General features: G+C 36.3%; 1 protein-coding gene across 1 annotated transcript; it reads right to left on the bottom strand.

Annotated features, from left to right (window-relative positions):
- Window positions 1-1,583: 1,583 nt before the first annotated feature.
- Smurf (SMAD specific E3 ubiquitin protein ligase) lies at window positions 1,584-11,191 on the bottom strand. The gene is made up of 12 exons (XM_090104772.1): window positions 11,002-11,191; window positions 10,868-10,906; window positions 9,124-9,265; window positions 8,645-8,745; window positions 8,262-8,508; window positions 7,250-7,459; window positions 6,063-6,184; window positions 5,443-5,675; window positions 5,083-5,262; window positions 4,426-4,665; window positions 4,048-4,235; window positions 1,584-3,880 (listed from the first exon to the last, which is right to left on the bottom strand). Exons 1-12 carry the CDS (start codon window positions 11,054-11,056, stop codon window positions 3,232-3,234), a joined length of 2,406 nt encoding a protein of 801 aa, XP_089960898.1. The 5' UTR covers window positions 11,057-11,191; the 3' UTR covers window positions 1,584-3,231.
- Between the last annotated feature and the right edge of the window lie 197 nt (window positions 11,192-11,388).

Raw genomic sequence — 11,388 nt, 5'->3', positions numbered from 1 at the left:
TTCATGGCTTGGGTCAGTGCTGCCATCTCAGAGCAATAATAGGTTTATTCCTCTGAGGCTGCCATTATTTGTTTTTGTCTAATCAAAATATAACACGTTTCATTATTTAAAGAAACGAATCTTCAATGGCGGCCAAAGCTGACACTGACATATTATGGTAGGGTCAGTAAAAAAGAAAATAAAAATAATGTAAATGGATAATTATTTTATTAATTATTTCAAATTGTTTATTGACAAACTTTTTTGTTATGGTATGTGTGTATTTTTGGTGTATTCACAGAACAGTAAAAACAAATAGAAGTGCTTTATTGTCATAATTAGTATGAAAACCAGTGTCGCCAAACCCACACATTTAAACCGATAGTTATACACACGTTATACAGTACACTACAAGTAAACTATGCCTTTGATTGGACAGCTTTATTTGAATAAAAACTGACTTAGGTTATAAATTCAGCATTTCAATATGTACCCTAAGAGCCAGCGCGCACGAGCAACTTTGTCTCCGCAACTATTTTGTCTCTCCCATCAATATGTATGGGGAGTTGCGTCGCTACGTGCGCGCACTTTCATACTAGCCCATGGGTGAAGAGACAAAATAGTTGCGGAGACAAAGTTGCTCGTGCGCGCTCGCTCTAACGCAGCATGTTACGGTTTATTTTAGTATAACATCCCATGATCCCTAGGTATATTAGCTGTTTTGTTTCTCATTGCTCAGAAATTCCAAATTCGAAAACATTCAGCTATTCCACAACAGAGGGCGTTAGTTTTCGATAGATATAACTTTGAACCTCAACACATAGAGATAAGGTTGAAATTTGTTTCACTATGACTATAGTTCCATGGTTTCACCATATTATATTTTTCTGTATTTTTTTTTCTTTCTATTAGGTATATGAGTAAGGTGATCTTACCATAATAGTGACACGTGGGCCACGCCCACATCACACTTCTATTTGTTTTTACCACAGGTTTTTACTGTTCTGTGGGTGTATTACATAGTATAGGTAGATATGGCCTAGAAATTCTGATTCAATTACTGAACATGTTTCAGTTGTAACATGTTATTGGATATTATAATAATACTACCTTATAATTCCTTTACCAAGAAGTGACCAGTTTTCTTTTCAAAACCATCTGTTAAAGATCGTCATACCGTCGCGTGGTCATACTGTAATGTAATTTGGGAGAAAATGTTGTCAAAGTTTAGCCACCTATGGGCGTATTCAGAAAGAAAGCTTGAAACTTATAAGCGCTTATAAGCGCTTATCGGCGCTTATAAGCGCTGGTAACCCGCGCAGGAAAATATATGAACATGCGCTTATAAGCGCTGATCGGCGCCGACAAGTTCCAACAAGTTTCAACAAACTTGTCGGCGCCGATCAGCGCTTATAAGCGCATGTTCATATATTTTCCTGCGCGGGTTACCAGCGCTTATAAGTTTCAAGCTTTCTTTCTGAATACGCCCAATCTAATTATTATATTTTATGTCACATTGATTGTTAATTGGCAAATAATTGGACCTAATTGACATAAGGCATTTTGGTACAACAAGGATCAGATAAAAAAACAAATGAGACAGCTATTGTGCAAAAATATTATATTTTCCTTTATGCTACATCATACTAGCTATTAAATAATATTTCATATCACTAACAGTCATACAACACTACTTAACATTACATTATCATCATTATTATACACATAAAAGGCACTCATCCTTGTTATAAATATTGTATTAAAAGCATTGTATCTTACATTTTACATTCATTCTTGAATATTGATAGGCATTATTTGATTTATTTAAACTGGAATATTACAACACAAACCATACTTTTCAATAAAATATACAAATAAACATAATAGTATAATGAATGTTATGTAAGGCACCTGAAGCACATATACTTTTTCTTCTCATTCTAATTCTTTTATCATAGTATTGCTGGTCTGCTTTGTACTGAACAATAAACATTTATTTACAAGATATAATACAACTAAATATATAGAAATGTATAAATTATTTATGGAAATCTTAAAATCACGGCTAATATTTTAAATGGTTTATATCCTTTTATTGCCAGGGTAACATACGGACATCACAAATACTCATATTTTCATAATATACTTTAAAAAAATGAAATTGAAGTAAGTATATAATAAAACAGAATTAATTAATTTCATTAGCTTTTCAAAAAAAAAATGTGTGCGTGTACTAGTGTACACAAGTAAGAAGTGAAACTTCTTTATGGCCTTATTTTTCAAAAAATAATTTACTATATATGCAACTTTACAGAAATACGTCAATCACGCGTGGTAGGGATAAAAACAAGATGGCGCGTAACGGAAAAATGTTACACAAAATTTTTTTCAACCCCGATAAAGAAGTTTCACTTCAATAAAAAAACGCGTGTAAACTGCGTTATAGTATATGATTTAATATTTGTGTAATAGTACTTTATATTTATTAACTAAATTCAAGACCAGGCGTAATTGATTCGACATATATATAATTCTATTTTTACTATGCATTGAGATAATAACTATAATGCTAGATTACTTTAACATTAGTTAGAATTATTATGTTGAACTTTAACTATGAATATGCGGATATTTTTGTGTTAATTCGGTTAACTATCCATAAATAACACCTAAATCATATCTTAAAATTAAGGAGAAAATTCGAATCTTACAACTATGTCAATTGTATGTTATTATGTATACTTATTTGAGCATGTGTAAAATATTATAAATTGTGCAAGAATATACCATTTCATGTTATATGTGTTGGATATAAAGGAGCCAATAAAATGTCTCATGCAAAAATTGCAAATAATTAATCCAATACTACATCCTCATTGACTCATCATATAAAATATAATATGGTTAGAGTATTCTAAGACTGATTTTATGTACAATTTTTATGTCACTAATTGGAAGAGCTCAAATACTTTTGCTATCATTAAAAATCGGTTAAAAATTCGGCTACATTTTAAAAACAGTAAATATTAAATAATAACATAATAATTAAACATACATATTTGTACCGTCACAGAAAAATTATCATCACAAAAGTAGATAATTCCAATTTGAGAACACAATATTTCCATTAATTTGTAAAAATTTCTGTCATGTTTCAACAATCCCTAACCTGTCAGTCTCACGAATATTTTAAAGAAAAATTCATTGCGCACGTAAATATTTATAAATATAACTTCGTATATCATATCTATATCATTCAACGGCGAACCCGGCGGTTTCGAGAACGGCCTGTTTCAGCTTATCGTGTAGTTTTTCTTTAGTGGGATAGGGCGGAAGGTCGAGACGGTTGAAGCACGTGTGCGCTTTGGGCAGTGAGTCTGGCGAGGCGTCCGCAACCAGGTGCAGAGTGAACAGTCGAGGAGCTGCCGCGCCCGTAGAGCCTTGCAGCGCTCTGAACCCAGCGAGCGGCACGCGCCGGGACCCGGTCACAAACTGCAGTAGTCTCGCACGCATTTCCGCGTCAAACTCTTCGACGATCTCCCAGAACCAGTTGACGATCGGCGCATCCGGGTTCACGTGTTTGAGGCGCGTGTGTCGCTTCCAGTCGGCCGGGTCGAGGTCGGCTCGCCCGGCCAGCAGCGGCTGCAGGTCTCTCGGCGACAGCGGCCTGAGTAACTGGGGCGGAATGATGTCGGCTAAACCTCTTTGCAACGCTAGCCACTGTCTTTCCGCGCCCCGAGTGAAGCGGTGCGCGACGTACAGACGCACGTAGTCCCGTTTGTTGTTATCCGTGACCGTTTCGTTGGTGCCGCCCGGCCTCAGTTCAACGCTGCGGACTGCTCCAAACGAAGAACATTCTACAGCAAACGTTGTGTCGATTACACCGGCTATGCTGTTTTCTCTGAAAGCGCAAAATATTTTCTAGTTAGATATGCGATGAACTTTTTTATAAAAAATACTATAGACTATAGAGCTTTTAAGTAATACATTTTTTTTACTATCTTTTGTTTTATTTTATAATTAAATGTTAAAAAAATAACAGATTCATTGTTTAAAGTTTAAACTCACAACATCCAAGAAAGCGAGCGGTGTAATTCCGGGTCGACGTCTCGAATATCCCTCAATGTAATGGGTCGTCCTAACAGCTGTTTATAAAATGGCGCGGTAAAGGCGGCGTCTAACTGGTGCCCGTGGAATAACGCCACGCCTAGAATACGACCCGCAAAATGGAAGTATGACAAGTGCTCTGGGTTCACCTGGAAATTGATACAAATTAAGAATATTATAGACACAATAGGCATTATTTAACTTTAAATAGTCAGGTTCAAATCCTACAGATTTTATTTAATAATATAAATCACATTGAGTGTATTTAGAACCACAAATAATCTATAATAAAACGAGAAGATCTAGACAAAAAAAAAAGTTAATGATACCCTAACATACCCCAGAATCAGCATTAATCTGCAGCGCATATCGGTCATCACCCGCATTGGCGTATTGGAACAAGCCATACTGCGGGTTGAACAGTTCCCGTCCCAATAGATGCAGCCATTCCCTCGCAACACCGCCATAGTCCAACCCCTCCTCCCCGCGGAACTTGACGAGCAATCGCTTTCGTAACTCCTTGCCGCGTAGTTTCATCACGAGACGGTACGATTCTTCTAGTACTTCGTTACGTGAAACCTGAGGAAGTACAATATTCATTGTATAAAATAATATGAAATTTATTCGCATGAAACTAATTCAAAACTAACACAAAATATCGACTTGGGATAATAATAGGAATGACAAATGCTAATGTATGTGCAAACAAGTATAGTATTTTTAACATGATTTAAATGTAAATTTTCCTAGAACCTATATTTTTAACGTGATAACGTTTTTAAAATCGTTTTAGTCGGGTGACATGTTCAGAAACTTGTGTCACACCAAAACCTCACGAGCGCGATCGCAGGTATAACGTGAGAGAGACGGACCGATCTCCCGTCTCATCTCGAGCGCTGCCACCAATAAGACGTTATCACGTAAACATCTCGATCGTAAACCTACTTTACAAACAACCAGATGAAGATTATATTTGTAAAATCCTGTGTATATCACCTCAATTCGACAGTGTCCAGTCTGCGGCTGCAACGCTTGCAGCTCGGCTCGCAGCACTCTCGCCTTGGCGGCGAGGTCCCGCTTGTATTTCGGTAGAGCGTCCGCGTCCACCGGCTCGATAGCAGGCGTGGCCGGTGCGGTTGGCGCGTTGGCGGGTTGGTTCGTTTCTAGAGGCGGTGTCTGTCAATAATGTAACAAAAACTGGTATTTTATATCGCTTACCATTATTCTATGGCAATTGCCATAATTTATGTTTCTTTAGAAATAAAAAAAAACGAGAAATTTGTGACAAACGACATGCGCATATCTAACAACATGCTGGGGACAGCATTTTTTGGTGAAATAGTGTATGTTACTTACCAGACGGGCGGAAAGCGCGAGGCGGGGGTCAGTGAACTGCGTGGTGCGATTGTTGTGATCCACAAAGTACGGGCGGCCAGAGGGCGCATGCCGCATCTCCCAGCCGGGCGGCAGCGGGCCGGCGGCCGCGGCGCAGTGGCGCAGGTGCTGCGGCACGCGCGGGTCGTGCCACGTCGACGCGCCCGTCATGCTGTTGTAGAAGTACACCTGCCCTTGTGCTGTGGTGCGCATCTCTGGAATATGGACGATTCATGTTAAAGCCGCTTTAAAAAATATGCTGCATTATTTTATATATACACTTAACACTAATTCCTATGATAATTACTACTAATTTTGCTAAGATTTTTTTTTATTGCCAGCAAAAGAGCAGGCCACTCGCTTGATTGTAGGACTATTTGCAGCATAAGGAATACTGCAAACATATTACAGGCTTTGAGGTGGGTGATATGCTTGAATAAATTTGATATATTTGTTCGAAATGAATAACTCTACAACAACAGCTGTGTGAAAATTTATAACTTAATAAAAATATATAATCAATAATCATTCCACGATTTACGTTAATAAACGTAACATTTCTTTATTCATTTTTAATTAAAATAAATAACCAAATAGCTCACCATAACCAGGTGGTAGATCAGTCGCCGCTACGGGTGCAGGCGCAGGGCTGGCGGCGGCGGGCGGTGACGAAGGCGGTGCCACCGCACGTGACCGCACCGCTGTTTGCGGCTGCGGTTCAGGGCTGTACAGACAACATTATATTTAATATTTTCTAGTGTTTTTTTTTTATTGGTAATAGGGAAGCGCTTGACCACAATCTCGCCTGATGTTAAGCTGAGATGTGGTCTAAGATGGAACGCGCTTCTCTAAAAGGTACCTGTTCACTCTACGCTTGAAAACCCCCATATTGTACTCGTCGGGTCGAACACAGACTCAGGAAGCATGATGATGATGATTATTATACATTTATAAATTAAAGATTTTTAACGGATTTTAAACGCAACTTTGCAGCCAGCGTGGCCAGTCTCCCCGTGAATGCGCTTGCTGCAAAGTGCGCGAAACGTCGGGAATATAATATAATGAATAAATCGCGTTTAAAAGCGTTGCGTTATAAATCTTTAATTTCTTAACATAATATTGTTAACCTTGCTAATAAAAAATCATTCGACGTTACCTACAATGCCATACTCAAAATACTATAGTCCCAAAGTAACCTTGCATTATGGTAATTAGACAATTAAAATACAACTCACATCTTTTTCTAATATTCATATTGTATATTGTTACATTGCAGAATAAACATACCAGATACAAACTCACAAACCTTTACACATTACCTATACAACATATTTATTTTAAAGAAAAATAGGCACTTTAAGCATGATGACACATCACACAATATTATATTACTATTTATAATTGCACTTGCATCATAAAGCTTGTCATTTTCATTCTAACAATAGCCACGCATGAAGATAATGTATAGTAAAATATGAATTCAATTATTATTAAGCATCATTTTAATTAGAATAAATACTAAAATTTTGTACTTCAATGTTCTGTTATGAATTGTACTGTTATTAAATGTAATATTATTCCAATACTTGAATTTTCAAGTTAGTAATCACTTAATAAAAAAAAGACGGGTTGCACTCCGGGAGTGCCGGCAGAAGTGAAAACTTGATTATAGGGGTAAAAAAAAATCCGTCTTACGCTTTTTCGATCAGGCCACGTGTCCTGACGCGAGTTTAAGATTTTATACCCAACGCCGCTAAAGAAGTTTTCACTTCAAAAATTATAAACTCACCACAAAGATATGGAATTTCCATGGCTAACATCGGTCTCAGATATTGGAGATGCCGGTGACACAGGTGTGGAAGGCGTGGCTGGTGACGAGGGGCTCACAGGAGCGGGTGACGGAGATGCGGGGGGTGGGGAGGGCTGCGGGCTCGTTGTGGGCTCTGGACTCGGCCGCTCCCATTGTGTGCGACGGAGCGCGTGGTTTACGTAATATGGCCTGAAATTATATTCTCTTTATTTGAAAATGTTGTTAAAATTTAAGCTAGATAAAGACAGTAAAGTTATCTATTATTTTCAAGAATAGTGATATATTATGTTTATAATGTTGTGTGATTAAAAATAAACAAATATACAAGAAGAGCACAATAGGTGGTTTTAACTATTAAGTCCCACCCCTTAATAGTTTTCTATGAATTATGATTACGAAATATCCTCGAATAAAATCATATTTATTTTTCCCACTGATTACATAATAATTGTCTTGGAAACGGGAAGTTAAATCAAGTTTTAGAATATCATGATTCATTTAAATACCTAAAAAGAAACTTAGTAAAGACACAAATTAAAATAAAATTACTTCAAACAATTGACCTTGATCATTCAAGTCTTCCTGTCAACATAGATACAACAATAATATAACATTGCTCTGTTATTTTATATGAAAATGGAGGTGTTTAAATAATTGCATTTTATAACACTAAAAACATTGACATAGTTTTTGCTTATCTAAGTTTGATAACAATTGGCAAGTTTGACATTATCTTGAAATGTAACGCACAATGTTAGAATTGCAGTCTTAAATGAATTTCCAGGGAAAAGCACTTGAACTGTATTTAAAGCATACAATTTTCCATTTAAATCTAAATCTTAACATTAAAGTAATCAAATACACTGTATTAAGAAAATGGGACTTATTTTAATTTTTATATTAGTTTTTAATTGCGTAACTTAATAATCAAGGTTAATGGATCATTATATACTGATATACAAATACCAACAAATAAATTAAGGATTCTCACCTCCCGCTAGATGTAAACCTTTCCTCCCAGTGCTGGGGCAATGGTAAACTTGTGCCGTTACTAACTGGTGGTTCCCTCGGTGCCCTCACTTCCCCTGCTGGTCCCACAACAGCCAAAGGCGAACCTTCACCCGCGGCTGATGCAGGTTCACCCCTCGCTCCGTCCCTCGATAATAATGATACAATCACTTGTCCTTTCACCCCACATGCTTCTCCTGAATTATCTTCACAGAGTTCTAGGCATTGATCTAAATTGAGAAATATTTTAATTAGTAGAGATGTTACAACAGGATTCAGTTATCAAAATAGCCAAATCAAATAGGGAAAAAGTAAATGTAGGTCAAGATTTATAGATATCTAGCACCTGAATGGAATTATACTTACATCCTGTATCTTTTAATTTGTGCACAGTGGACGATTGAATACGAACACAACCTAAGAAACCGGAACCTTGTCGCTTGTGAACTTTTCTTTGATTCCATATGCTTAAAAACAAAATATATTACAATGACAAAACTAAATTCTATTATTTTTCTTAGGATTTACCATAAGAGGAAAAATAATGACTAAGAAAACATCAGGGTTCATATTTTGACTTAATGAAGTGTATTTAATGGTTTTTCCTCCTAATAAAATTATAAGACTAAAGATATTTATAAAAAATAAATTATACAGTTTAGGTATAACAAACTACATAATATCAAAATAGAAGCTATTTAACAGTATTTTTTTAATTCTAAGTTGTTTTCAACTATTGACATTTGTATTACACAATATAAATATTAGAAGGATCAATAAATGATAAAACAAGTAATATTTACACACCATAACACAACAAGAGGTAAATAAAACTAAAAACTAACCTGATAGTAATGCCATCTCCTTTAGTTAAATACAAGTCATAATGAGTATTCCATTTAGGATCTAATGTTGCTTTTACTGCATTTGTAGAATATACTTGGCCACTTCCATCTACGGATATTTTGGCGAATGGATCTGGCAGACCTAAATAGGAATATTAAATTTGAATAGCTGAATAATATTAATAAAACAGATTGGGTTATAGCTTTTGGTATTTCTTTAGAAATTTGCGGCACGAATTAAGGGGGGGGAGGGGAGGGAAAGGGAGGGGGGAGGTAAGGGGAGACCCCCTATAAAGTGGGGGGGTGAGGAAACCCCCCCTTCTATTTTTTTTTGAGATTATATTTATACTAGCTTACCGCCCGCGGCTTCGCCCGCTTTGACTTAAACCTAATAAATTATATACTAAAACCTTCCTCTTGAATCACTCTATCTATTAAAAAAAACCGCATCAAAATCCGTTGCGTAGTTTGAAAGATTTAAGCATACAAAGGGACATAGGGATAGAGAAAGTGACTTTGTTTTATACTATGTAGTTAGAAATATAACGAAGATTATGGGCTTTCTTGACTGCTCCGGCGCTGCAGAACGTGGCGCTTGCCCCCGTGTACCTCGTTGCAGGCAGGAGTCTTCAATCGCCTTCGTAGCTTCGGCTTTTTGGTCGCCTTTGGCGACCAGCCTCAGCCACTCCGGCTCGCTTGACTCTGCCTGCTCCTCAGCACACGCGGGCGCCACGCTCCTCCGCGCCTCCGACTTTTTTAATACACTCTAGTGTATGACAGACAAGTACCACGTGGAATCGGGGTGGACAGATTCGTTTCTGTGATTAACAATTTGTGTGCAATATACATACAATAAAAACATTTTTTTTAAATAATTATTTATTCAAATCTTGTATACATGTTTGATACAATTTACAATGGCAATGAATGGATCCATTTTATTTTTTTCCACGCATCGTCTCCACATATTCTATAATATTATCACCGAAGTTTGCTGGGTGGTTATAGTTATCTTTTTTAAAAAATCTTTTTACAACATGCCACTGGGACTCAAATGGGTCAGAGGCAACAAATGGGTTGTCTGGGTCTGAGTGATTAACTTTTTTATGAACATACCCATATTGCCCCAAACAATCATATGCTCGCCAATAACCCGTATGAATTGTTGTCCCCTCAGCAACATGCTTTTGAATGAACTATGGTTTTTAATATGTACATTAAGACATTTGTTACCTCTTTCAAACACAATTCTTGTAGTTTTGTCAATGTAACTCAAAAAATTTTGAACATAATCTCAAAAATTAAAAAAAAGATTTCTCTGTAATTACACGTTTCCGCACGAAAAGCCGCTAATGTATGTTTCGGGGCATCATTATCGATCGATAAAAATTAAAATCGCGCCGAAATTCGTGCCGCACGTTTCTAAAGTCAACCCTAGCTTTTAGCTAAGTGACTGCAATTGTTTTTAGTGATTCCAAACTGCATGTATATGAGTAGGTACTAAGTTTTTAATTTTTAGCAAAAAGTGCATTTATGTCAATGCATGCAATGACATACAAGGAACAATCATATATTAAATTCTGAAAACTTCATATATCGGGAACTTATTAAAATTTTTATTTTTTTCGCAATATCCGAGAAATATTTATATTCTTCATTATTCATTGCCTTCCGTGTGAGTTGCTCAATATTCATGTTACATACGATACATGATGGATTATAATTATTGTAAATATTTACTTACGGAATAAATCTCTCCGTACTAGGTTTCTGGCACACAGAACTAAAAAATAAAATAATATTTAGATAAATTAAACTGAAAATAACAATGTTTGAATCGAGTTTGGGGAATACCTAAGTGAAAGGTACAAAACTTACTTGTAAGTCGAATTTTTTGCGCACCATATTTGCGATTCGACACTGGAGTTGACATTATGTTATATTTTTATGCAATCATTCCAACGACCTTTATTGTTTACTTCAAAATATATTCAATTTCGTCTTCAATTCTTTAACTTACAGCCACCATTTTTAATTTTATAATTCATTCGAAGTTTGAACAAAACTTCAAAACAATGCTGCCATGTAGCAATGCTAACAGATAATAAATAAATTTAGTTCTGTGTAAATTTAGTAGATTCAAAATTAAGTTGATTATGTCGACTGTAGCTTGACTTTACCAAGGCTGTCCCCGAAGCACAGCATACTTAATAGTAGCTGCCCGAAGGTAGGGTTAATTAGCCAAAATGCTAAACAAGAATTTAA

The sequence above is a fragment of the Colias eurytheme genome, chromosome 8 (assembly GCF_061535395.1).
Source record: "Colias eurytheme isolate Ceu_HAF_F1 chromosome 8, ilColEury1 Martin Lab GWU primary, whole genome shotgun sequence".
Lineage (NCBI taxonomy): Eukaryota > Metazoa > Arthropoda > Insecta > Lepidoptera > Pieridae > Colias > Colias eurytheme.
This window is presented reverse-complemented; position numbering and strand designations above follow the sequence as displayed.

Excerpts from the sequence above, each read along its gene's own strand:
- Smurf (XM_090104772.1), bottom strand. The coding sequence starts at position 11,056 with ATGTCAACTCCAGTGTCGAATCGCAAATATGGTGCGCAAAAAATTCGA. Across the intron at positions 8,746-9,123 it reads GGAGATGGCATTACTATCAG|CATATGGAATCAAAGAAAAG; the intron begins GTTAGTTTTTAG and ends TTTGTTTTTAAG. Across the intron at positions 3,881-4,047 it reads CGCTCGCTTTCTTGGATGTT|AGAAAACAGCATAGCCGGTG; the intron begins GTGAGTTTAAAC and ends TTGCGCTTTCAG.